Consider the following 20,598-nt stretch of genomic DNA (forward strand, 5'->3'; position numbering starts at 1 on the left):
CTCTTTGTACACTTATCTGAGACACTTTGACTGTGGTCTCGGTTTCTTATGCTAATGGAAGAAAAGCACAGAAAGAGCCACTGAATTAAACTGAAAATAAAGCCAGACTGCACCAAAACCATTGTTTTCCACCTGTGTCCTACATCCTCACTGTCTCTAACAGAGGTTGTCAGAGAAGAGAAGGGCATGTGTAAGCCTCCATCCTGTCCTTGTCTCTAGCAATCCTGGTGTCAAGCAACAAAGGAGCAGGAGATGAAACAGCCTTGGTGCCCAGGTGGTACACAAGCAGAAGACAGGCTGTCAGTGAGACTGGCAGTAAAGGAGCAGAGCCCACCTCTGGGCGTGGCCTGGAGTGCTTGTCTGCACCACACAAGAAAATTGATCCTGTACTCTGTATGCCATCACATAAGGTTCTCTTAATAACTTGGCAAGCCAGCTAACTGGGTAACTAACTTATATTTGGCTTCCTGTGGATTTTTATTGTGAAAAAAGGGAAAAATCAAAACCATTTTAGAAAGTCACGGATCTGACAATCTTGAGGCTCAAAATACTGGAATTTAGGCCACAATTATTTTGCATAGTGGCAGCATTGTTGGCATAAAGGTTTCGAAGCATGTTTATTTGGTATATTTGTTGAAGGATTAGTTATGTTCTCTTTTTAAAATTTTATTGTATATATTTAAGATATACAATGAGATGTTATGGGATATGTATAGATGGCAAAGTTCCTATGGCGAAACAAATTAATGTACCTGTCATCTCAGTTACCTATTTTTTAAAATATGGGATTCATGCTTAGTGAATAGATTTTAGCTTCTCTTACACAAAAATTGCATTTTCTTATCTTCACATTCATTACACCCTGTACTAGGTCAGATTGGCCTTACTTCATACTTTGGAAATCATGGTAACTTGTTGCTGTGAATCAACAGCAGTGACACCTTAACAAGTATGCCTGCTAAGGCAGCTGTTCCAGAGAACTAATAAAGATGGACAAGAAGTGATGAGTGAATTTAGTTATTTTACGTTTTACTTCTGTACCCTGAGATTGATTGGAGATAAGAAGGAGGCTTGTCAGTTAAGATTATACTTGTAAATTTGAAATGTTGAGTTACTTATTTTTGAGAATTTTATGGTTTCACTTTTTTGTTTCCTACAGGATGGCAATGATTCAGATGAGTTCATGTGAAAGGAGAAAAGGACTTTTGAAAGACATGAATGCAGAGACCATTGCGGACCTTGTGATTTCATCTGTGTTCTAAATTATAAAAAACAAGCAACCAAAATTCTGCCTTCATTCTACAGAGATATTATTCATTTTGGAGTTTAAAAAAATCCTTTTTTTGCTGACAGAAAAAGAACAGATATATATATTATAATTGAACTTAAAGACAGCTTATAACTTTAGGAAAACAAAAATATTTTTGCCAGAACACGTCTCAGTACCTCATGAAAGCTGACTGCCCTTGTTCTTGAGATAGACTTTAGAATGAACCAACTCTGAAAAGTATTTTTGTGGCTGTGGTTCATCCCTGAAAACAGATGTCTTGAAACGCTTTTCATATCCTAAAATATCTTCACTTCTGTTAAGAAGAATGTGTTGGTAGACAATTCAGGCCAAGATTCCCCTGGTTTCCTGATTAGAAAAGCAGGGTTTTGAAGATGATAGTGATATTTGAAAAGGTTGCTGGCTTCAATATTCTTGTTCCCTCGTTTTGTGGAGTCTGTTAGTGTAGTTATCCGCAGCTTGTCCCAGCTTCTTTGTCCTCCCTTTCTTGGGGTAAAGGCCTTCATCTTAGTACCATCATATTGAAAGAAGTAGTTGGTCTTAATAAGGTTTGGGCCTTGTGGAGGTTGTTATCTGAGCACCAAGTAACCCAAGCTAAAGGTGTAACAACTTCTAGGCTCCAGAGCCATTTTGCTATACTGAGGGAGACTGGAAGGCTGCTCTGTGAGTGGAATGGGAAATATAGGTCATCTGATTTTTGTCTTGAAATACAACATGAAGCAAAAGCGCACACTGAATTATCAAGAATTTCCCTAGCCAGCCAAGTAATTTGTTTCCTTACCTTGAAATAATATTTATTTTTGAGTTGTAACCCCTGAGGTTGGATCTCTCAATTATAGGCTACTAACTTAGCTTACTACTCATCTGAAACACTTGCTACCCATTGTGATTCTAACCAGAAGATACTTTTTTTTTGGGTACTCGGGATTGAACTCAGGGGCACTCAACCACTGAGCTACAACCCCAGCCCTATTTTGAATTTTATTTAGAGACAGGGTCTCACCAAGTTGCTTAGCACCTGCTTGCTGTTGCTGAGGCTGACTTTGAACTCGCCATCCTCCTTTCTCAGCCTCCCGAGCCACTGGGATTACAGGCACGCACCACTGTGCCCAGCTGGAAGATAACCTTTATATTGCTGCATGTAAGGCAACCCTTGAAGGAAGAGACAAACTAAAACAGTGAAAGAGCCTGTAGGATAGCCCGCTTGCAGATTGTAACACCCAGAACCCTGAATGGTGCTGTTATTCTAACCTAACAAAAAGTGACTTGGCAAACCTTGTAGCTGTCTAGCACTCTGGAAGTGTGGGTAAAACCAGAAGACATTTCCTTTTGTTCTATGTTGGTGTGTGGGGTTGAGCTGGAAAATTCCTGAGGCATAACTCATTGGCCAAATTTTGAGGGGTATGAAAGACAGCACCAGACGTCAGTGTGGGAGTGTGTGTCTAATGTTTCAGACTGGAATTCTGCGATTAAAAAAATTATAATAAAGTATCATTTTTTTAAATCTGGAAGGACTTGCTTGTTATAAAGGGGGCATCCCCCATCCCCAGGCTGATTTTGAGGTTGATTTGCTGTTAAAAAAACAAACAAAACATTGAGTGTGCCAGGCAAGAACTCTACCGCTGAGCTGCAGCATTGATCCCCCAGACTGATTCTGGCAAGTTCTGTAAGGGTATCCTTGTCCATGGGTAAATGCCTGTGTCCCCCAGATGCCACTGGGTCAGAAGAGATGACCTTCTCAGACACTTTGGTTTGAGGGAACTAGTGACTGTGCTGCAGCCATCCTCAGAGATCCTGGCTGGTCAGTGCAGCACTCTGAACGAGGCATCAGGCACTTCGGAGAAGGTGCCTCCAGCATCCTCCAGCATTGCTGGTCCCCACAGCCTTTTGACTCTGCAGTACCTGTCTACCCCGCACTGCAAAATGCAGGCGGAGCTTCTGAGGAGTTCTCTTTAATAGAGGTCCAGAGTCCCAATATTTCAACAGTTTGGGACTCTTGTCTTATAGGGCCTCTTCTGAATTCTTTGTTGAATTCCTGGCCCTCACCTCCAGCTGTGCTCTGCTGATTCCCCTTTCCCTCTCTCTCTCTGCCTGTATCATTTTTCTTCCCATTGCCTTGGTCCCAGGAAAAAAACAAGGATTCTTTTCTTTCCTTTTCTTCCTCCAGTGATTGAACCAAGGGATTCTTAACCACTGTGTCACATCTCCAGCCCTTTTTATTTTGAGACAATCTCACAAAGTTGCTTAGGGCCTCACTAAGCTGGTGGGGCTCACCTCAAACTTGCAATCTTCCTGCCTCAGCTTCCCGAGTTGCTGGAATTACAGACTTGTGCCACTGCATCTGGCTTTGTGTGTATGTGTTGGGTGTGGTGGGGAGCAGGTGATGGGGATTGAATGCAGGGGCACTATACACTGAGCTCTATCCAGCCCCTTCCAGAATTGTACAGACTGAACTCAAACTTGTGATCCTCCTGCCTCAGCTTCCCAAGTAGCTAGGATTACAGGCTTACACTGCCTTGCCTATCTTAGGACCTTTCCTTTGAAGACATACAAGTTTGCTGCTGACAGGTCAGACTGTTGGCATTGAAGTCATCTCATTTCTTGCTATTGGCATATGTCCTGAACATTTGATAGGAAAATTCCAAATTGTTACTGTTTTTATGAACTGTGCCCTTGATGAAATCCGTACATCCTTAGAGCTTCTCTGTGGGCGTGAATCCCTTGGCCAACTCCGTCTCCAGTTTCACCGCTCTGATCTTCTTGCAGGTGAAGGTTGAATTATGGTTTAATTAACTTCACAAACTGCTCCGTTGTTATACTTGGATAGCTTTAGACTTGATGTTTCTTACTCGCCTTTGTCTAGGGTCATGATCCTTGGGCAAGCGAAGTTGGTCACAGTGCTTGTGTTGGAACTGATACTGGAAAGTTTATGAAAATATCAAGGATTTTGACATTGGAAGAACAGGGGTGTAGGCTTTAGTTGAACCCCTTCCGTATCTTTTTGCATTTTGTTGTAATTTAACTCTTTCTGGAAACAAGAGTCTAGGGAGCCTTGTAATTTTTCAGTGCCAATTGTTTCCCCCTTTTAGGAAAGATGACTTGAGGCTCAGAATTGGTTTCACTTGTTTGTTGTTTCCACAATCCCACAGTGGTGGGGACTCGAACCCGGGCCTCCACCATGCAAGGCTGGCACTCTACCAGATGGGCTATATGGCCTGCACAGGAAAGATGACTTGAGACGCACATAAGTAAGATCAGAACGGAAGAGCTCAGTTCCTGCCTCCAGTTAAGACTGAAGCTATCCCATTTTATGTCTGTCTGAGTGGGGAGGCTCTTCTTTTCTGAACTGGAGCAATTGATACCGCCGTTTACCGGTGCCGAGTTCTGCTCCTTCTAATGTTCAAGACTGAACACTAGAGAAGCACGCCAAGGCAAGCATATTAAGCAGGTTTTATTTAAAGCTAATAATACAGACTTCTCCCGGCAGGGAGAAGGGGGCCATGGCTGATGTTCTAAAGTCCCAAGAAGTGAGCGCACCCTACATCTTTTATAGGTTAAATTCTCTTTTGTTCTCCAGTTCTCTCCCCCCCTTATCTCTCTTTCCTGCCTACGTGACTAGGCCTGGTTTTGCATTAAGTGAAAAGCCATGGGCAGGGGGAGGGCCAAGGTGATTCAGGCAGGTAAGGGCCCAGGGGACATTAATTAGCAGCTCCTTGTTTGCAGTCCTTGATAAAGCCAGGTAAATTTGGTAATCAATGGGCTCCGGAGATCCTTGACATTCCATTCTTCCAGGGGCAGTCTCCAACTTCCAGAGGCAGATGATTTTATGGCCTCCATTTCCTCGATTTGACCCGATCCCCTATTTCTACACTAACTACCTGTTCCCAATTCTGGCTTCATTCCCCCCTCTAATCTTAGGAACTCCATGCTGCTGGGGAAGGAGGTCGATGACCGCTCTGACTTCTTCGAGCTGGAAGTGGGTGGCGTGGGGCAAGCAGCTTGGAGTTCCTTTTCTAAAAATCGGGTCAATCGAGGGGTCCCAGGAAGAAGCCTGGTTGGGGAAGAGCAGGTTGTAAAGTCATCTGGGGATGGGTGCTTCTATGATAGAAGAACAAAAAGACATGAGTACTGAAATGAGATTAGTACAAAGTAAATGTTGCAGCATCTGAAACATGCCACTGAGTATCATGAAAATGACAGAAGTCAATCTCTCACCAGGAGGTGGAAGAACTGAGAAATTGTTCCCATAACTAGGCCTAGCAAAGGCTGGAGAGGACAAGGCCTTTATTTGGGGACTTTAACATTTTCCAGGTTGTCAGGAATGTAAACATGACATTTAACCCTTAATGTCATTGATGTCCCCAGAAAATATAGTTAAGCTACTTAATGTCACCTGATTTTGTAAAATATCCCTTTATTGGTATAACCTGTGTTTAGTAGAGATCTCTATACTTCTGTTACTTAGGGCTAGATAATCATACCTGTGTAGCTTAGGAAGGTCTTAAACTGACTAAAACTTCTGACTCTGGTGGTTTCTCTTGATAGTTATCAGGCACATTTGCTGAAGAATCTTTCATTTGTAGCTTCCAGTCTTTATTCTAGTGGGCTAGTACAAGTGTACATCTTAAGTTACATTTAACTATTATTTCCTTTAAATGCCCAAGAATGGCTATATTTTGGTTTTAACTGTTTTGCTGAGTATCTAAGATCAAGCTGGTCAAATTGACCTGGTTCCTGTCTTGTTGAAGAGTCAGCTGAGTTCCCACAGGGGTCACTCATACAGAACTTAAGAGCGGCTTCCTGGTTCCACCAGTGACTTTGGTTAGGCAGGGTCTCTTGATGAGGTGACTTCCTTTAGAAGCATCAAGGGATGTTTCCCCTTTTCCATGACCCTCCTCTGCAGCAGATGCACTGGGTGATTTTTCATCCTCTAGTCTCAACAATCTCCTTGATCAGGAGGTTGTGTGACCCAGAGTTGCAATGCTCCTTAGAGAAGTTCTCTTATTCCCTGGGTTCAGGCTGACCGTTGAGGGCAAGACCCAAATATGGACTTTTCTTGACCTCTGTATTTAACTCCAATCTCTTAAGTTTGATCTTAATTATCCAGCAAGCCAGTCTCACCAGTCATAAAGTAAGAGTAATGGGCTTTAACTTCAATGTCTATAACTTTACAGTTATTTACCCTTTTATCTAACTGGAGTCTGTATTAGTACTGGAAGTTACCACTATCTGTTCTATAGGTGATGGCTTATTATCACAAGTTACCTAGGCTGTGTGTTCTTGAAGCAGCTACTTCTGCAAAACATTAACAGGTAACAGTTTTACTAAATGAAATTAGCAAGAGTAAAAATATATTTTGTTTGTATAATAGCTATCTTGAATTTTGACTGAGAACCACATTATATCCCCTATTTGAGATCACACTACTTTTACAACAAGAACCAATCTTTTGACTATAATTTTAAATAAGCTGAAGTCTGGCTTATTTTGGAGCCATTCTACACACAGTGAGGTGGGAGGCAGAGCCTTATCTCAGGTAAGGCGTGGCTCTTTACAGATCTTAAGTGTTCTAATTCTGATGTTGATCTTTGCCTCTTTCTTAAATGTCATTTTAAGAAGTTTCCATATATTGTTTCCTGAGTCTATATGAACACTAGTTAAAACAATTTAACATTATATCTAAAACATGAATTAAAGAAAGCCTGAGAGAGCTTTTAACTTTCCTTTTGTGTGAATAAGTGGCAAAATGTTTTCATGTTTCACAATATTAACCTTTAAACAAGTCAGACTCTAATGTTTAGAAATACATTTACATTTGAAATTCTTTATCTCAGTGTAAAAAGTAACAAATTTACACATACCCTATTGATATCAGGTCCTATAATAGAACATTAAATGATAGAAATTAATTCCCAATAAAATTTACTCTTTATAAGTTTAAAATTACCATTACAGACAAGTTTAATCTGGAGAATAGCAGCTTTATAAAATTCCCTGCTTTAAAAACTTGTGTACCTGAAAAATATGAACACATTTAATATACAACTAGTGACCATTTCACAATTACCTTGACATTTTTATCTTACCAAATTTAGTTTTTGAAGAAAAATGTAGACTCTGTAACATAGTACAATACTCTATAACAGTTGTTTAACCATAATTGTATACATTCCAATTTTCAAGACTAATTGTTCTAAAGAATAAAACTTAATAGACACAAAGTTAAGAGTAAATTAGTGTTTCTAAGAAATCCTTGTCATTTTACCATATAGATTAAGCTTTGGTTTATATCAGAACATTAGTATTTTACCTTAGGAAAAAACTTACATAGCTTTAGGTGTCTCACACACATACAACCAACTTAGTTACCGCAATCTTGTTTAGACTTGCCCTTTACTTACACACAGACTTTCTTAGCACTTACTTAGACCCTCATGTATTTCATCACACAAGCACTTTCTTACCCAGAAACATTTTATTTTTCCTTTTACTAAATATATTTCCATACCCAGAACCTTTTATTTTCTCTTTCCTATTTGTAGACCCCTTTTTGTTCACATTCTGAAACAACTCTTAAATGAAATTTCTGAATTTAGATAAATTACTCTATTTTAATAAGATTAAATATTCTGTTGTTTATAGTACTCTAATTGAAACACAGTTGAAACTTTTGGGACCCTTTGTATATAGAATTGCACTTGTTAGGACATAACTTAGTAACCTTGTTTTTAGTTTAGTGATGACACAAAGCAAGTTTAAACCCTTTTATTTACCAACCTATGAAAATACCAATAATGTTTAAGTATGATACCCCATGGAATTTAAGGAGTTAAAAGTACTCGATGTTATTTAACAATTAGCATTTTAACTTTGTAAATTAATCAGATGTCTCTACAAACACATTTGAGTAATCCCATACAGGTTAACTCTAATTCACTTATTCTGTAAAAAACCAAGATATCAGACGAGTGTCCTGAAGAGTATTTGCTGTCTCTTCCCTGTTGAAGAAAAGTCCTAGAAACAATTGATATTAGACACTTTATTAACATCAATATTTTATTAGCTTGACCACCTAGAGACTTGCAAGTTATTTTCAAAGACATTTTACTTTTATTATTTTACCCAATTTGAACCTTTTTAAATCACGTGAATTGAGAGTATCTGGATCCATTTTTTTAATTTTAATTTTAGGAGCTCTCATTTTTGATACAGACAAAACATGACATCAGACAGTACAACATACAAATAACACAAAATCAAAGGCCTTGTAACTTTATAGGTGAATCTCCATTGCAATGTAACAGATGTTCAAAAACTCTAGCTGAATAAAAAAATAGAACTGATCAAAAAAATCATGAGCTCAAGAAAACATATAATTAAAAAAACAAGAGTCCTGGAAAAATGATACGGCCGTTAATTACTTTAGTGAAGTACCATAAAATTTACTTTTGCTGGAGTTTAGATAAGGCTCTTTTTACCTTTTCTTTCCCTGGGTTTGAGACCGGTCTCCTACTGAGCCTTTAGGCTTCCTTTATTCACATTTCAATGTAAGCCTTGACTGAGATCTGGAAGGATCTAACAGGCTTTAACACAAACTTTGTGCCTAGGGCATTTTAGCCATCTCATCAGGACAGGTTGGATGTCAAAGAAAATTATGAGACCTTATTTTCCATTACTTTTGAGAATGAAGCTACTTTGCTAAGTTCTTCACTGAGATATGCCATTGGTTATTGAGCTGTCTATGGCTGCTTATCCAGGATTTATTTTCCCTTTTGTGACTAACAAGTTAAATCTTGCTTCATAGGTAAGCTGAGGACAGGAGCTAGAAGTAAGTCCCCTTCTTGATATTCCTGGGGCAGAATATTGTCCTATGGTGGCTATTTCCTGTAGTATTGAACCTGTTGATGACGTAATTAAGCTTTAGTTTTTGAGATCTTATAATTCCTATCAGCTAAGAAGTTTAGGACTTCTGTAATGGCCTTTTGATATTCCTCCTGGGTGGAGGCACATAAAGGATGTCATTTACTTACTGGAGAACAATTACAGATGTTTTATCTCTGAATTTTGTTAAGTCCTTAGCTAAGGTTTGTCCGGAACAGGAGAGGGCCATCTAAATCCTGAGGCAATACTGTCTAGGTTAGTTGAGATACAGTATCTGGTTCCTCAAAGGCAAACAGAAATTGCCATTCAGAGTCTAGCATAAACAGGAAAAGTCATCTTTTAAATCTAACTTAGTAAACCAAGCAGCAGTTGGAATACAAGATAAAAGTATATGGATTAAGAACTACAGAGTGGGGGAAATTACTGCTTCATTATTCTAAGGTTTTGGACTAGGCAGTTTGCTTTTTAACTCCTAAAATGGGCAAATTGCATGGACTATTGCAAGGCATTAAAAGTTTCTATCAGTTTGAATGATCTTTAATAAGTCCTTTTCCTTGCCTATATGTTCCCTTTTTTCCTTTTGATGTCTATTAAAAAAAACGGAAGATGCAAGCTGGAGAAGATCATCTGAGGATTGATCAGGGCCATGTGCCAATTTTTGTAATTTCCTCTAAATATTTGGGGCTGACTAAATGGTAAATTTATACTTTAAAAGTAGGTGGCCCTTTATGGATTCAGGATTCAGAGTGGTGTGTTTTCTTATTGCTTTCCTAAGTCTCTCTATGAAATAGCAGGACTTTCCTGAAGGCTGCATAATAGTTTTTTAGGCATCCTACTCACTATTTGAATCCCAGTTAGGATGGTTTCTGGGAACTGCCTGTTCTCTAGATGGTTAATAGCATAATTTTCCAGGTGAAGTCATACCTGGCATAAGTTTTGAAACATCTCAATATTTATTAGGATCCTCCAAAAGACTCCTTAAATTTATTTTTGTCTGTCTTAAGTTGGGAGGGTCCCCTCAATTTTCCTCCCTTAGTGGGCGATTCCTCAAGGCTTTCTCCTCTCATGGTAGATTATTGATGTCAAGCATGGTAACATATGAAAGGCACTTTTCTTGATCATTTGCAATTTAGCAGTATGCAGGCTAGTGGTGAACCTGGCAATACTGTTGAGAGAGAAGCTCCCTTCTGAGTTAGAAATATTAGGGACGTCTCCCTAACTTTGAGCTTCCTTATGGTCCAGAAAACCCGTCTCTCACTACCTGGCTTTGCCAAAGTTATTTCTGGCCTTCTTCGGCAAAGTGCTAGGGTCCTAGTTTGCCCTGTGCTAGAGACCCTGGGAGGATTCAGACTTAAGGGCATTACTGCTTTCCTCCTGCCACTATAAACTCCTAATTGTGAAAAACGATGACAAAAGTAAAAAAGCGTGCCTTTTGCCTATCTTTTTGCCCTGTAGACTAAAGGAATCTCCGGAGGGTGAGGGGACATCTATTGGTTGTTAGGCGTATAACGCTCTTTGCTTGGAGGGTCTCACGGGAGGGGTTTTTAAATGCCTCCCTCTTGCAGCTTAAAGAGAACACCATGAGCACATTTAAGCACAGGAACAGTAATGGGGAGACTCTAGTGTCTAGACTAGTGAAGGCTAACTATGCAAACAAAGGGAACCTGGGCATTTTCATACTAATCATCCCAGGCCTTAATCCTACAGTTTGAATTCCTAATGTCTGACCGGCAAGGGAAGGGGAACATCCTGAGGGAGTGGATGTGCGGGAGTGTTGTGCACTGTGCGGCCCATACGGAGGCAAAGGTAATTGGCGCTTTCCCTCGGTGCCATTCGTCTACCGATCACTCTGGATACCCCTCAGGGCTGTCAGGAGGGGGAATCCGGAGAAGGAACCTTTGGGGTCCACCCGAGAGTAGCCCGGGCCGAGAACCCCGCAGTTGTTCCAACCCTTCCTCCACCTCCACGCATCCTGGGCAGATCAGGACTAGGGACACCGTGTACTGGCGGCAATTGCGCTCCGGGCCTGGACAGAAAAGTAGGAAACGGCTTCAGCACAGTCCAACATGCCTACAGAGCAGGTGATTGGAAACTTGCCTGGGCCGGGAAACCTTCCACCCGAGTCTTAAGAATGGCGGCTGCACTAACTGCATTTAAGTAGCCGACGGGTGCCCATTTTGCCCTCCAAAAATAAAGAGACAGAAAGATGCACCCCAAACAGATGTGGGGTGCATGGAGAGAGAAGCTTACTTACCTCGGCGTAAATCTCGGTGGGACCTCCAAATCTGATACCGCCATTTACCGGTGCCGAGTTCTGCTCCTTCTAATGTTGAAGATTGAACACTAGAGAAGCACGCCAAGGCAAGCATATTAAGCAGGTTTTATTTAAAGCTAATAATACAGACTTCTCCCGGCAGGGAGAAGGGGGCCATGGCTAATGTTCTAAAGTCCCAAGAAGTGAGCGCACCCTACATCTTTTATAGGTTAAATTCTCTTTTGTTCTCCAGTTCTCTCCCCCCCCTTATCTCTCTTTCCTGCCTACGTGACTAGGCCTGGTTTTGCATTAAGTGAAAAGCCATGGGCAGGGGGAGGGCCAAGGTGATTCAGGCAGGTAAGGGCCCAGGGGGCATTAATTAGCAGCTCCTTGCTTGCAGTCCTTGATAAAGGCAGGTAAATTTGGTAATCAATGGGCTCCGGAGATCCTTGACATTCCATCCTTCCAGGGGCAGTCTCCAACTTCCAGAGGCAGATGATTTTATGGCCTCCATTTCCTCGATTTGACCCGATCCCCTATTTCTACACTAACTACCTGTTCCCAATTCTGGCTTCACAATTAGTGTATGGGGAGAACTGAGCAGGGTAGCAAGGCAGAGAAATGGAATACTCTTCAAGTTTCTCTGAGTCATCATATCGAAGCCCTCTTTTTCTTTGTTTGGTTTGAAGTACAGCATGTGAATAACAAGTTCCATGTCAGTATGATCATATTAGAGTGAGTGAGTGAATTTTTCACTTTAAAGTAGTCTATCAAAGATCCAACTGTAATCAAAAGTATAAAATTAGAAACTTAAATTTCAGGCTAAATGTCAATCTGGACCCACATTGCTCTGGTGAGTGTGGAGTTGCTCAGGAACTAGAACAGCGTGGCTGTGGCCCCAGTAAGTTCCCATTCCAGCTCCACATAGAGTTCTCTGCCAGGCATAAGTGAGGCCAGCATGGACAAGAGATTTTTATGTGCATTCTGTCTTTTAAAAAATGATATGATGCCAACCACAGACACGGTGACCTGGATGAGTGATGTCTAAGATAAAAGTTATAGTTTGAGTAGAACCATGTGTGTTTGGGATACTTTGTGTTTGTCCTCCAGGACTCTTCTAGTGGGATGTGCATGCTGATTTTAGGCATGTAGGGGGAAGGAGGTTTGTGTGCTACATAAGATGAAGGATGCCTTTCAGACAGTGGCTTGTTCCTTAGCAGGAGAAGAGGAGCAAAGCAGAGATAAGGGAAGATCACCCTGAATTTCAGGAAGAAGGCTGAAGAACCAGGAGCTAAAAGGCCATGGTATTTGTATAAAATATATGATTTTGGAGTTTACAGTTTGACTGCCCTCCCCAAATTTTTAGGGTTCTGCCTGAAATTTTGGCTGGCATAGCAGTTCATTTCCTGTTACTGTAGCAAAACACTTGAGGCTGGGTATTTTATATGTAAAGAGGTTTATTTGGTTCACAATTCTGGTCCTGTAGAGTCCCAACAGCATGGTGCTGGTGTCTTGGTGAGGGCCTCCTCAGCTGCACCACAACATGGGAGAAGTGGGTGCTGGAGAGGCCAGGTATGTGGGTGGGCTCGCTTTACAACAGCCTGCTCTCAGAACCAGCTCCTTTGAGGCCCACTAATCCATCCCTGAGGGCGGAGCCCCTGTGACCTAATTGCCTTCCATTAGGCCCCACCTCGTAAAGGTCCCACCACCTCATCAGCAAAACCAAGCTTCTAGCACATGAACCTTTAGGGGACAAACTACATCCAAACCACGGCAGCTGGGATAAGACTGCAGGTGTGAAGGCTTACTGGAACAGGGCTCTGGACTAGCGTTGTTTGTTAATTGTCCCCCTCTCGTTGCCAGGCTCCCCTAATGTTACTTCTGAGGTGTTTGTTGGGAGGTATTGGGGTTTTTCCCAACAATAAAGGCATATTTGAACCCATGACCCTGAGCTTGCTAGGCAAGTGCTCTACCACTCAGCTGCAACCCCAGCCCCATATTTAAATGTTTATAAAGGACTTGAAGGTTATTTTTCTTTCTAGGCAGGCAACACACTTTTGTTTTAGTTGCATTAGCTTCTAGAATTTCAGGGACTTGAATGAGTAAAATATAAGGCAAATGTAGGTTGAAATCAGAATTTTTCATACAGAACAGTAAAGATCCAGGTACGTACTGGGTGGACTTGCCAGTAAATTACAGATACAGTACCTATCGGATGCCATGTAGCCCGGCTATTATGGTTATCCCTACCCATCTCACATTGGTTGCTTACTTTAGTCTCTGATTTCGTGGCTGTGGAGGAACTCCAGGCTCTCCACCTTAGTGGTGGTGACTGTAGGTCTGCGCTGTAGCCACATGAAAGAAGAAACTGGTCCCTGTGCTGGCATGCCCTGATTGGCACTGACTCAGCATTTTCTGCATTTGTGGACAGCCAGGAAATGGCAGTTAGGGCATGTAAATGCTCATTTTAGAAATCCATGTAGCTTTCTCTAGTTCTCAAACCAGGTGTGTGGGTGTCAATATTTTAGGCTGGAAAAAAGAAATTCTCCAAAGTCAGTATTGTGTTTCCTCCTCACATCAGCCCCAGCTAGTAACCACTGCAGTAAAAACAGATAAATGGCCTGACATTTCACATCCTGCCCAGAGGCCTCACTGCCAGGCTCCTGAAGGTGTTTTGGTTTCTGCCTCAGCAATTTGCTTCACATGGAGAAGGTTAGCATTAGCTTATGAGTTAAGAGGACTGGGATCTCCTAGGTGGTAGACACAGAACCTTCTTTGGTGAAGACAGCCCAGGGTCAACAGGTTGCAGCTACAGACTTTAAGATAAAGTGCTCTTGGGGAGCTGTGCAGTGCCCCCTCACCGGCCCAGTCCTGCCAGACTGCCTTCAGTTGTGAAGTCCTTAGCTTTCATCCATCAAAACTCCGAAAGATTTATTTTATGGTTAGTGTACTCAATGAGGCTCACATAGCTTATTTCAAAGACAAAATTGCTCTTATTCTCTTAACTTAATTTTTTTTAAAATTAACACAGTAGTATTTCATACTTCTAAGGATGCAGTGTATTATAAATGTGTACTGATCAAATTAGGGTAATTAGCATTTCCATTTCCTTATCTTTTCTGTATATTTAGAGCCTTTGAGTTCCTCTTTTGCAGTTCCTCATAAAAATGTAATAGGTGGTTGTAAACTGTGGTTACCCTGCTGTGCTGTGGGGTGCTAGAACCTATTTCTCCTGTCTGATAGAATTGCTTTTAGAATAGTCTGGAAAAGATGGAAGGCCTGTGCTGTGGTTAGATGTGGTTTGAGTTTTTCCCCAAAAACCTTTTGTGCTGGAAGCTTGGTCCCAATGTGGCCATGTGGAGAGGTGGCAGAACTTTTAAGAGGTGTGGCCCAGTGGAAGCTGGTTAGATTGTTGGCGTGGTGCCTCAGAAAGGATTGATGCAGTTCTCTTGGGCCCTGGTTAGTTCTTTAAGAGTGGTTCTGGTCCCTGAGTCTCTCTGGCTTCCAGTCTCACCTTGTAATCTCTCCCTCTTCCATACACCCTGCCACGATGCCATCACCTTGTGATTTAGCCAGAAGTTCCTCACCAGAGCTAAGCTGAGCGGGAGCTGGTGCCATGATCTTGGACCTTCAGAACTGTGAGCTAAGTGACCTATTTTCTCTCTAAAGGAACCAGTCTTGGGTATTTTGTTACATCAACATAATACTGACTAAAACAGACGGAAATAGACAATACTGAAATTTGATCCCCAAAGGAGTTTTCTTTGACATAGTGTCTATGACTAGAAAATATACCCTGTTTTGAGCAAGAAGAAAAAAGAGGTCCAAGTTCTTATTCCTAGCCCAAGGTAAGTTGCTCCCTGTTTTGTTCCTTTTAGAATAGAAGTTTTGTGCTGCCCATGATTGGTGCTTTGTGAAACTGCAAAACCTCAGTTACCCAGACCATTTTTCTCCCTTACTTGCATCAAAACAAGACAGCTACTGAGGCTGGAGCTCCCCTATCTGGACTGAAGGGCAGAGGCAGCCTAGTGTCCCCTGATTTCAGCTGCCTGCTCCCCTCAGAGCCTCTGTTAACTCTTCAGAGGGCCTCCTGGGGCTCAGGGTCAGGAAGAATTGCTAAACTTACCCAATTTACCTGAGTCAGTACTCAGAAGGTATAAAGGATAAATGGTGAACAGTTCCCCTTCTTGGGATGACAGGTGCTGCCCGTTTTTGTTTTTTTTCTTTTTTTTAAAGATGCGGAAGGTCCTTAATCTGGACTAGCTGAACCCAGGAATCCTGCCTGCTTCTTGCCTGGAGCAGTCTTGCCTTGGTGGGGTTCTCCCTCCCCTGCCTCCTGCTTCTAATCCAGGAGAAAATGCCCTGAGCCTTCCCAGGCTGCACACTTGGCTGCTGGGCTGTAAGGGCAGATGATGAGTTCAGAAAGAGACAGGAACAGGAGGATTAGGCGTCCTTTGGCGTCCCTACCTATGAACCAGCCTCTGCTTGGACACCCAGTTACGGGAAGGACTGTCTCTTAGTAAGCTGTGTCCATTGAAATCTGAGCTCAGTGGAAAATGAACCAGTGAGTGAGAAATCTCCTTATTCATTTTGTGTTTGAGAGTTTGAAAGGAGAGAGAGAGAGAGAGAGAGAGTGTGTGTGTGTGTGTGTGTGTGTGTGTGTGTGTGTGTAGTGGGAGGGAGGGGGACAGGACTGGCTCAGGCAGCTCCAGACTGGTGCCTGGCTCCCCTTCATTTCTCTCCCCATACCCAGCCTGCTGCCTTAGCCAGGGCCTTGGTGCCTCTTCTTACCCCATCAGAGGATGGGAGAAAAGCGCAAGAGTGGTTGACAATCCGTGAAAGGTAGACTGAAAGAAAGGAGCTGCACAACCTGTCTACCTCTAGACTTCCCTATGTGGAGTGTGGGCTTTAGGATACAGCTCTGCTGTTCTTCAGTGTGACTGAGCATTGATCACTTGTCCCCTTTGGGCCTCTGTTTGCCCAATGGAAATTGAGGAAGAGGATCAGAGCAGCCACTGGTGAATCCCAGTGCTGAAGGACACAGGAGGAAGGCGAGGTGGAGGATCACAGGATGTCAGCAGTGAGGACAGTGACGAACAGGGCAAGACAGAGCTCTCCTAAAGAGGCAGCTGCACAGCTGAGCCAGGCATCACCACAGGGAAGTAAAGTTTCACAAGAGAAGCCGATGGACAAGTAGTACATTTAAGAAGCTGAACTTGATAGGACAGGAGAGGGAAATGGCTTTTCCCCCAATCCCATTCTTCAACTAGGCTCTGATTTGTTTTTCCCTACCCTCTGATGATATCTTGGAGAAACCAGTCAGATTCTCTTACTTTCTGATCCCCAAACAGTTCCATTTTAAGATAGTGTCTTCCTTGTAGATTAGAAAAACTCATCTTGTTCAAATCAAAACTTCACCTTGCCTCCTAGTTCAGCTTTGCATCTTTACTCTGTTCCCCAGGAGCCAGCTCCTCTTGGATTTAAAAAGGGGATAGAGAAGGTAAATTTAAGGAGGGTGGGCTGCTGCATGCTCCAGGACAGGGGTAGAAAATAGGGGTTAGAGAAAAGGGGCAAAGTCTAAGTGACAGGCGCTGTTGTGATCTGGCTCTGGTGGCTCCACAGCAGGTACCACAATGCTAGTTAGTCTTGTTGCCCTGGGGGTGGAACCCAGAGTCTCAGGCACACTAGAAGTACTCTAGCACTGAGCCACACCCCAGTCCACATGCTGGTTCTTCCCAGGGTCCTTTCATGGGTTCCTCTGGCTTACTTACAAGGGTCACCAGTGCCACAGTTCCCTGACGGAATATGCTTCCTAGTCAGGTCCTTGCAACCTTGCCCAGCCCAAGCCTCTCTGAGACTGGTGGGCTGGCTTTTCAACAAAGTGTCAATTAGGCTGTCACCTGGAACCCAGCTTTCTCCCTCTGCTCTCATTTGACCAGAGGGAAACACCACTTGCCAAATGAAACCAGTCCACTTTGGTAGACTGCTAACATTGTCACTTCATCCTGCTATCATGGACAGCTATAGCTAAGTTCCTGGGTTTAGACTTCCCCAGGTGAGAAGCAGGATCAGTCTCTATGGGAAGACCAAAGATGGGCCACTGGCCCAGTACACTTTCAGCAGGGGTGTGAGATACCTGTTTCTCCTCCTGACTTGTACCCCTCATACACCCCAGGGAAGACCTCTCATGTGGCTTTGGGCCCAGGAAGGGTAGAATTGAAGCTCTCCCCGCAGGCCTGTGGATTCACTTCCATGTAGCCCTTTTGAGTTGAAATTCCTTGTATAGTACCTGGTGACTGGTTTTGCTATCCCTGGGAAAGAAAAGCATTGGGGTGTCTTGCAACCAGAATATGGGTGTACTCGCCACTTCTTGTTTGTATGTCCAATAATGTGACATTTCACATCTGGAATTTTAGGTAAAATTTCCAAATTGTATATGTTGGCTCAAAACTTCCCCATGAGCTAAACAAGTCCTGTCTGGGCTGTAGCTGTCCACAATCTCAGTGTTTGAGGGCTCTGGTTAGACTGAGCTCTGAGGTCGCTTCCAGCCCTTGTCATCTGGGAATTTATGATTTTCTGGGATCTAGTAAAAGCTGCTAAATGGAACTCTGAGTAACAGTCTTTCTGAATACCAGTCATGGAGAAACTAGAGATGGAGGGAAGGGCCAGTAGGTGGCAGGAGAGAGTAAACCCAGGTCTCATGCATCCCAATTGTGCTGCAGATGGCTTAGACTAGGACACAGGACCTTGTAATGGAAAAGCTCTGCTCTTAGAAATGGCGAGTAGTGTCTCAAAGTTCTTTGCTGTTGAAATTACAGACGTTTGGGATGGAAGGTGTCTGAACCAATACCATGTATTGGATTAAAAACAAAATTACTATCAAAACAATGCTCATGTTTTTAAAAATGCATCTCTTGTTTTGGAATCAGCTTCTATATTTCCTTCGCATACATAATGTACAGGTTTATAGATAGAGGTTGGAAGGAACCTTAGAACCCATCTTACTCCCCTATACCCTTTACAACACCCTACCCAGGAGTCCTCAGCATGGCATGAACACGTCCAGAGGCAGATAGATACTCATGACTCCCTACAGCTGTTTGCTTGTGAGGAAGTTACTTTACTGAGCCTCACAGTGGCTTATGTCCACTGGAGCCACACAGTGCTCTCAATTAACGGCTTGCAAGGTGCGAAGATGGTGGCAGCCGCTGCCTGTGGCTGTTTCTGAACACCCCATTCACTATGATCCATTGTGACCCAACAGGAAGAGCAGGCTCCTCATGTCATATGTAGTGAGACCCCACAACCCTCCTCTTTGCCTTCCTTCCAGGGAGAGAACAGCCCTTAGAGCTGTGCAGTCTCTAGCCAGAGCCCCAGCAGTAGCACAGGAGCAGAGTAGAGAATATTCTACAAATGTAGCCTGGACCACCTGACTCTTTGATTTATATTGTTGATTAAATCTCCTGTCTTTTCTGTACTTCACACTGATTAGATTATTTCAGTGTTTCCTGGACTGTGTATAGGACTTCAAATTTATTTCTTTAAATTTTTTTTGTAGCCAACACATAAAAGACTGTATGAAAACATATGTTCATTTAAAGGATGATAATAATAAATTCCTGTTTTCTATTATCCAGGTCAAGAAAAAGAATGACAGCTACCCCATCAAAGCCCCTTTTGTACCTTTCCCTTATCACATCCTCACCTCTGCTGATTTTTGTGAATCATGTCCTTGCTTTTTCATAGCCTCCCAAACATACTGTTTGGGTCTACCTATTTTGAACTTTATCTATATGGAATCCTACTATAATGTTTTTTTCTGTGACTTCTTCACTCAATATTTTGTTTTGATGAATTTTTCCTATTAAAGATACCTCATTAGAAATTGCCTTTGGGATTACTTGGCATTCTAACTGTTCCTCTGACATAACCTCTGATATAAATATTATCTCCATGTTTATAAACATTCTTTCTATATTGTCATCTTGGAAATTTGGGAAAATATTGAATGGGATAGGTCTTGGGTAGTACCTTCAGCAAACATCCCTTCTGACTGAGCTCAGCCTGTTATTTCACACTTGAGAGACATTTAACCAGTTTTGAGCCCTCCTGGTTTCATCTTAATCTGGACAGAGTTTTCCTTCTTGCTCACATGGTTATCAAAACATACTTCACTTGAAATCCAGATAAAATGTATTTGTGACATCTTTGTGATCTACGAGTCCAGCAACCTTGTCAAAAAAGGGAAATGAGGCTTAGAGAACCTATATGGACTCTACACAACACGAGGCAACCCTTTGATCTCCATGATGTTGCCTAAGATTGACAGCTAAATGTCCAAGTCTAGACATGGGGGAATTCACCTCAACCTTTGGAGAAGCAAAAGCACACTTTTCAATCTCTAGTTTTGCTTTCCATGATTTCTGAAAGTACTTAAACAAGCACTTGAGAGATCTCAAGTTCACAAGTGTTCAGTACCTGGAGTGTTCTCCACGTGGGTCAGCAAACTAGTACTCATCAAGGACAAGAGCCATTTTTAATGAGGAAGGGATTGGGACAAAGCTCTTAATGATTGGCTTCCAGAAAACCACAGGTGAAGTCATTTGTAAGAACTCAGCAGTAAGAGTGCAATTAAGAATCCAAGGATGAAGGATAAGGATTAAGATAGTTGTGGTCTGATCAAAAGCATGCTCCTAGGAGAAATGAATCAGACAATCACCAAAAGGAGGTGGGGGAGTGAGAACAATTTTGTAGTTAGTCCATTTAGCAAGAAGTGATAACTTTCCCCCCTTGAAACGGAAGATAGTAAAGAAGATAGGACAGTCAGGGCTGCAGATGCACCAGCTGAGCCATTGAGCTCAGCTTAGGCCATTGAGCTTAGGCCATTGGTGAGGGCAGTGTCAAAGGGACTGAGGGGCTTCAGTCCCCACAGGAAGGAAATCAGATGTAAAAGGAAGGGGTGCAGACTGTGAAAAGTTGGACAGGTTACATGATTAAGGGTCTGATGAAGGTGAGTTGGTTGTGGTAGGAAAGAGAACAGCAGGTATGAGGCTGAGCAAATGAACATGCAGAGTAGGGTGACCATGTGGTCTGGTGAAGTGACCCAGCCTGCCTGAGAGGGAGCACAGAGAGCAGGGGAGCGTGAGCAGACTCAGGTGAGGTATCCTCTGCAGGT

General features: G+C 42.5%; 1 protein-coding gene across 1 annotated transcript in view; it reads left to right on the forward strand.

The window, feature by feature from the left end:
• The window catches only part of CCDC25 (coiled-coil domain containing 25), a 38,294-nt gene extending 35,414 nt beyond the window's left edge, over positions 1-2,880 (forward strand). Inside the window, exon 9 of the mRNA XM_079139987.1 lies at positions 1,160-2,880. Coding sequence (XP_078996113.1) covers positions 1,160-1,189 — 30 coding nt within the window. The 3' untranslated portion in view covers positions 1,190-2,880. The remainder of the gene's footprint in view (positions 1-1,159) is intronic.
• The last annotated feature ends 17,718 nt before the right edge of the window (positions 2,881-20,598 follow it).

This window comes from Sciurus vulgaris, assembly GCF_902686455.1.
Source record: "Sciurus vulgaris genome assembly, chromosome: 5".
NCBI lineage: Eukaryota > Metazoa > Chordata > Mammalia > Rodentia > Sciuridae > Sciurus > Sciurus vulgaris.